The sequence below is a fragment of the Lipotes vexillifer genome, unplaced genomic scaffold (genome assembly GCF_000442215.2).
Source record: "Lipotes vexillifer unplaced genomic scaffold, Lipotes_vexillifer_v1.1 scaffold1129, whole genome shotgun sequence".
In the NCBI taxonomy this organism is placed as follows: domain Eukaryota; kingdom Metazoa; phylum Chordata; class Mammalia; order Artiodactyla; family Lipotidae; genus Lipotes; species Lipotes vexillifer.
Window position 1 is genome coordinate 821196 of NW_006789022.1, and position 5931 is coordinate 827126.

General features: G+C 54.0%; 2 protein-coding genes across 2 annotated transcripts; one reads left to right on the plus strand and one right to left on the minus strand.

The window, feature by feature from the left end:
• Window positions 1-374: 374 nt before the first annotated feature.
• On the minus strand, window positions 375-2005 carry BANF1 (barrier to autointegration nuclear assembly factor 1). Its single transcript, XM_007461967.1, has 3 exons — window positions 1954-2005; window positions 1156-1294; window positions 375-906 (listed from the first exon to the last, which is right to left on the minus strand). The coding sequence occupies exons 2-3, from the start codon at window positions 1276-1278 to the stop codon at window positions 760-762; spliced, it is 270 nt and encodes an 89-aa protein (XP_007462029.1). The 5' UTR covers window positions 1279-1294; window positions 1954-2005; the 3' UTR covers window positions 375-759.
• Window positions 2006-2403: 398 nt separating this feature from the next.
• EIF1AD (eukaryotic translation initiation factor 1A domain containing) lies at window positions 2404-5017 on the plus strand. Its single transcript, XM_007461968.1, has 6 exons — window positions 2404-2652; window positions 3260-3483; window positions 3627-3735; window positions 3838-3946; window positions 4119-4166; window positions 4705-5017. Exons 2-6 carry the CDS (start codon window positions 3397-3399, stop codon window positions 4847-4849), a joined length of 498 nt encoding a protein of 165 aa, XP_007462030.1. The 5' UTR covers window positions 2404-2652; window positions 3260-3396; the 3' UTR covers window positions 4850-5017.
• The last annotated feature ends 914 nt before the right edge of the window (window positions 5018-5931 follow it).

Here is a 5931-nt window from a genome sequence, read left to right on the forward strand (position 1 = left end):
GAGCCCTGCCCACTCCTTCCAGAGGCCAGGAGAGCACAGGACAGTTGGCAGGTAAACCTTCACCCACATGCCGGCCACCCTTTTCCTAGTAGCTCTGACTGCCACTGACTTTTCCACCAAGTGCTACCTAGCCCAGCTGTTGACCACATGGACATCTGGATCCCAGGAAGGGATCAACCCACACTCTCTCCCACATTACTAAAGGATCGAGACACGCCAAAGCACCTGCCCAAGGCCCGTGTGGCCAGGATGGCTGCTCTCCAGAGTGGGAAGGAAGCTGCCAGTTTCGATCTGCACTGATGAGGGCGGCAAACCTGGTCACTCCCTGAGGAATAGGCCACTCCCAGCCCGCCTGTTTCTTATACAAAGCCCAGTCATGAAGGCCACTGACTTTATTGATTTAAAAAACTTTACAAGGACAGTGACTGTTCTGCCAGAAAGAGGGCCAAACGGCATAAAACAGACCAGAGGTGGGAGCAGGGGGGGCAGGGACAGGGCCAGGAATCACTCAGAAAAGCTGGTAACTGCTGTCACGAAACTGGCAGGGAAAGGAGAAGGGGGATGCATGCAAGGATAAGAATTCCAAAAAAGTTGAAATGGTGAGGGGAGAGAACTCCCAAAAGACCCTGGAGTACATGGGACGTGCGCATGACAACTGCAATCTTTTCCTTTGTAGAGGACGGGGGAGGAGTCCTCACTTGGCTGCAAACTCTGGAGACTCAGTGCTGGGGCTCGGGGTCGGGGGCTCCCCAGAGAGCATCACAAGAACGCGTCGCACCACTCTCGAAGGCACCCGAAGCAGTCCCGGGACTGCTTGGCGTTCGCACCGCATGTGTCCTTCAGCCATTCCCGGAAAAGATCTTCATCTTTCTTTAGCACCAGAAACTGACCAAGGACCACATAGGCCTGCAAGACGGGCAAAGCAAAAGGCGGGCTGCTGAGCGCTCTGTGGGACTAAGACAAGAAGGCCACTTTCGTGCCGCTCCCAGCACAGGAACCCAGGAGACGGGGCAGGCTCCAGCCTGCGGGCTCTGCAGATCTCACACCACCGCCCATCCCCAACAGGGACACGCACTCTCCTCACTCCCCAGCTGCGGGGAAGCACTGTAGTCGGCCACCCCCGGCTCTCCCTGGCTGCACGCAGCCGCCCCACACCTTGTCAAAGCCCCTTTCCTCCAGCTTCTTGCCCAGGACTTCGCCAATCCCGGCCAGGCTTCCCACTGGCTTTTCCCCCATGGGCTCTGCCACGAAGTCTCGGTGCTTTTGGGAGGTTGTCATCTTGATCAGGATTAATCTGGGAATCCTAAGAAAAGGGAGGTTACGGCTAAGAACCCGGGAACTCTCAAAGGCCCACTGGCAATCTCACAGTGAGAGCTAGAGCATCCGTTACGAAGGCTTTCTCGATTTCCCCCAGTTTACGGATGAGAAAACAGAACTAAGAGTCTTTTCCTCACTGTTCAAAAGAAAGGTCTCTGCCACTCCCTGCGGGAGCTGCGTTTCGGTACCGCCCCACAGGAGAAACTATCCTGCCCTAACAGGTGGACAAAGGGCGCCGCTCAGTACCCAGGGCCTATCCTAAAGCTGTCACTGCTCTGTGACCTTGGCTGGGCAAAGGCGGCACTGACCCAGACTGGAACGACCACCTGGTCCGAAAAGCAAATGAAGGACTCTCCCACCCGCCCCCCGCCCCACAGAGCGAAGGCGCAGCGGGAGCGCACACACCCGCTCAGCCAGCCCCTCAAGCTCCACGCCTCCAGCCCCCTCCGCGTCCCACGCCGCCGGGCCCGCCCCCAACGCGCCGCGCCCCGCCCCCTCCCTCTCTAGAGCCGCGGCCGAGCACGTCCGAGAGCGCATCCTCTGGCCCGTCGCAGCACTTGCGGCCCCTCCTCTCCCCCTCTTCCCCGCGCCTCCTCCGACCTCCACCCCGGGCCTTGCTCCGCGGCTCGCACTCACCCACAGCTCCGGTTCCCGTAACGGGTTCTCCCGCCACCCGGCTGCTTCCGCCGATCCCCTCGACTTGAGCTTTATTGAGTTTCTTTTGATTTGATGTCTTTCATTCTTTATGCAAAATTCTCAGCCATTATCTGCCTCTGCCCCACTCTTTCTCTTCTTGAACTTCAGTTAAGTTAGATTTCTTGCTCACACCCCGGACCTCGAGTGCGCCCTTAGTAGGCGCTCCTTTCCGGTTCCTTCGCGGGAGGTCGGGCTACCTTCTGTGGTCTCACTTCTCGGGAAGCATTTCTGGTCTCAGGGAGCAGAGGTCTGTGATAAGAAAACTTTACTTCTCTGCTGCACGGCATCCGGAACCTAAAGGACTTACCCTTGGCCGACCTGATGGTGGGAAGAGTTAGAGGGACGCACAAGGAGAGAGGCGTGGCCGGGAGACTTCCGGGAGAGCGCCGGAAGTACGGTGTGCGACTCAGGCTGACACGCGCAGTCGTCCTCGTCGTCGGGCTTGCGAGAGTCTGACGGGAACCGGAGGCGCACGAGACCTGAGTCCAAGACGACTCCACTGTCGTGACCGCCGGCAAGTTCTTTTTCTGGGCTTTCATTGGCTCAGCTGCGAAGTGAGTCGTGGACGAGTTGATCTCAGCGTCCAGCCTGGAGAGCGAGGTCTTTCAGGCAGCGCCCGTGGGATTCGAGGGCCAGAGAGTAAGTATGGGGCTTTCTCTCTGAGCGTTTTTCCTCCGGAATAGGGAGGCAGGAGGGCAGGGGGCGGCAGCTAGGGATGACACGTCGGAGTTTCCTTTGGAAGCCATCAGTCTCCTGAGTACGCATTAGTCCTTGTTTTTTCAGTACCCAAGTCAGAAACAGTAGATGTCGAAGACCAAGCCAGCCTATCCTGACCTTTAATTAACTCGTTCCTGACTTGGATTCTCCTGACTTGTCTGTGTCTGTACTGTGTTTAGAGATTGAGCATCTGTGTTGTGTGGTTGTGCTGCACCTGGGATGTACAAGCATGTTGAGGAAGAAATGGTTTATCTCACTCCTTCCCCAAGTGGTTGCCAGAATGATTTATTTTTCTAGAACACGTATTTAGTTTTTGTGGTTATGTCAGTACTTAAGAATAATACGAGTTTTTTTTTACGTGCCTCACACTGTGCTAAGTGTTTTGCTTACGATTATTTTGTTTTAATAACCGTGTTCTGAGTTAGCTACTGCTTTTTTCTGAGGTCTAGAGAAATTGAACAGCCAGGAAATAACCAAGGTAGGGTTTGAATCCAAGCAATTGGATCCCAGAGCTCATGTTCTTAACCAGGACACTGTGTCACTCCTCAGTAAAAGGCCTCTCCCCATCTTCAAAACAGTCGTGCATTCTGAGCCTGCCATCCAAGAAACTCAGGAGGAGGAGTTGATAGTCTCTGCATCCCTCACTGCCCTGGGACAGGACCCAACATGTCTCAGGCCACCAAGAGGAAGCATGTGGTGAAGGAGTTGCTGGGGGAGCACATGGTGCCCTCCGACCAACAGCAGATCGTGAGGGTAAGTGACATTGGGGACCAGCTGCTTTGCCACCGTTCTCCACTCCTGTTGGGCCCCTGCGGTGGGGGCAGGGTGCACCACAGCTCAGTGGGTGTTGGAACCGGCTGATGAGGCTGACTGGTAATTGGTCTGTCCTGGACCAGGTACTCAGGACCCCAGGGAACAATCTGCATGAGGTGGAGACAGCCGAGGGGCAGCGCTTCCTGGTGAGCATGCCCTCCAAATACCGCAAGAACATCTGGATCAAGAGAGGTGAGAGAGGCAGCCCTTTTGGAGACAGAACCGTTTCCTGTGGCCTCAGCTTCTGCCACTGCAAGCAGGACTGACTGTGCTTTTTCTCCTCTCTACCTGCAGGGGACTTTCTCATCGTTGATCCTATTGAAGAGGGAGAGAAGGTGAAGGCCGAGATCTCCTTTGTGCTCTGCAAAGACCACGTGCGCTCTCTGCAGAAGGAGGGGCTCTGGTAGGGTGGTCCCCTTGGTCACTGGCTGCCCTACTTCTCTGGAGGATTTACTTCCTAGTTGTGGATTTAGGGGAGGGAAGATCATGGCATCTCAGGCAGGAACAGCTGGAAACAGCTTTTTTGCTGAGGAGTTTTTCTGTCCTTTCTGACTTCGGCTCTTCTCTTGGCACAGGCCTGAGGCCTTCTCCGAAGTGGCTGAGAAACACAACAACCAGAACAGGTGAGGTGCAAGTCCTGGGGTAGGGAAGACAGAAAATGGGGCTTCAGACCTTGGTACCTTGAGGGGAAATAGAACCTTCCTTCATTCCTACATAGGGTCCCTGGTGAGAGCTTCTAAATTTGTGGTTAAAAGTATGATTTAAAAGTCAGATCTCCTGGGTTAAAGTTTCTGCTTTGCGAGTTATAACTGAATGACTTTAAGCAGATTAACCTGTAAAATGGGAGCTTTGTAAGGGTTAAAGAGACTAACGCTTGTAAAATTGCTGAGCATAGTATTTGGTAAGCAGTGTGGGTTCATTGAGTGTTGGTTGCAGTAGAATCATTATTATTAAAGTCAGTAGCTCTAGCAAATTTTTGAGGTGGGGGTGAGGAGGAGATAGTTTCTTGCCGCTTTTTCTTGGCCAAGTTTCCTGCAGTTCTCTCTGTGTCTGACTCGCTGAGCCCTGACTGCTTGGCCATATGGTCCTCCTTTTTGTGGGGCTTCTTGGTTTTCCCAGAAGGCCTTGGGCTAACTGTCCTTTCCCCCCACCCCGATGCAGACAGGCTCAGCCAGAACTCCCAGCTGAGCCACGGTCATCGGGAGAAGAGTCCAGCTCTGAAGGTGATGCTGACCTTTTTGTTAACACCAACCGCAGACGGTGTCATGAGAGTGAGGAGGAGAGTGAAGAAGAGGAGACAGCCTGAGACCCCGGGACCCTCTTCTCCTCCGGCTCAGGGGCTAGTCCTTGGCTCCTCTGAGCTTGGACGTGCCCAGGAGCCTCTGTGGATCTTTCCCCCTGGATGGGGACAAGGCCGGGCCCTTCTCTGAACTGACTTTCTGACATAGAATTAAACCCCTGGCGGGTGGCGACTTATGCTGGTGTCGGAGTGGCTCTTTGGAGGAAGGAGGGGCATGTGGTAAAGTTAAAAACTGCTCCTAGGTTGTGTCCTCATGGGCAGGTGGCCTGAATGGGCAGGAAATGGGAAATGGCTGGAATCTTTCCTAGTTTCTCCCTCTCTTATCGGGCACTTAGTAAGTGCCAGGCCCTGTGTGCTTCCTTGCATGTAGTTAATAACTGGGAGCATTCCCACTTCATTGCCTGCTTACAGTTAGTACTGATTCAGGAATTCAGGATCACAGTGGGACTTAGTGCCCATCTGCCTCTAAGAGACCCTCAGGATGAATTTCACAGTGCCTCGTAAGCTGTTCTCCCTGCCTTTCTAGTCGCTTGTGACTGCAGGAGCGCCCACCTCCATGCTGCTGTGTACATCCCCCGGTTGGTGGCCTCCTCATGGCTACTCAGACCATCACTCCTCAGCCCTCATGCAAACCACATCATCCCATCTCCTTGGAAGCTTTTTACCTCTGACTGTACATTCTCCCTCTTCATTGCTGGCATTCACCTTTTAGTCACTGCCCAGATGCTGAAGTTTACCTCCTGGCTTAGAGTCTTCTACTCTTGCTTCCATCATTGTTTTTCTACATCCCATGGATGGGCCCGTTCAGCGCTATGGCCACCTAGGTCCTTGATGTCCCCATCACTAATGCCCTTGTCTTCTGTTTCAGGCCTGTTGCCTATATCCGTAGTCACTCTCTGGACCCCTGACGTCACTAGAAATTGCAGCGTCATTTGAATTCAAAAACCTGTACAATCACCACCTCCAGGCCTCCTTGCTCAACTACCACCCCTCCCGCCCCCCATAGAAATTCTTTATCTTCATCTTCCAGCCCTGCCACATTCTCACCGTCATTCTCCTATCTTCACTTCATTCCCTGTGCAGCATCA

Bases quoted from the DNA above. Each gene is read 5' to 3' on its own strand.
- BANF1 (XM_007461967.1), bottom strand. From the start codon at position 1,278: ATGACAACCTCCCAAAAGCACCGAGACTTCGTGGCAGAGCCCATGGGG. The intron at 907-1,155 runs GTGTGGGGCGGC...CCCGTCTTGCAG, and splicing joins AGGAAAGGGGCTTTGACAAG to GCCTATGTGGTCCTTGGTCA.
- EIF1AD (XM_007461968.1), top strand. From the start codon at position 3,397: ATGTCTCAGGCCACCAAGAGGAAGCATGTGGTGAAGGAGTTGCTGGGG. The intron at 3,947-4,118 runs GTAGGGTGGTCC...CTCTTGGCACAG, and splicing joins CTGCAGAAGGAGGGGCTCTG to GCCTGAGGCCTTCTCCGAAG. The intron at 4,167-4,704 runs GTGAGGTGCAAG...ACCCCGATGCAG, and splicing joins AAACACAACAACCAGAACAG to ACAGGCTCAGCCAGAACTCC.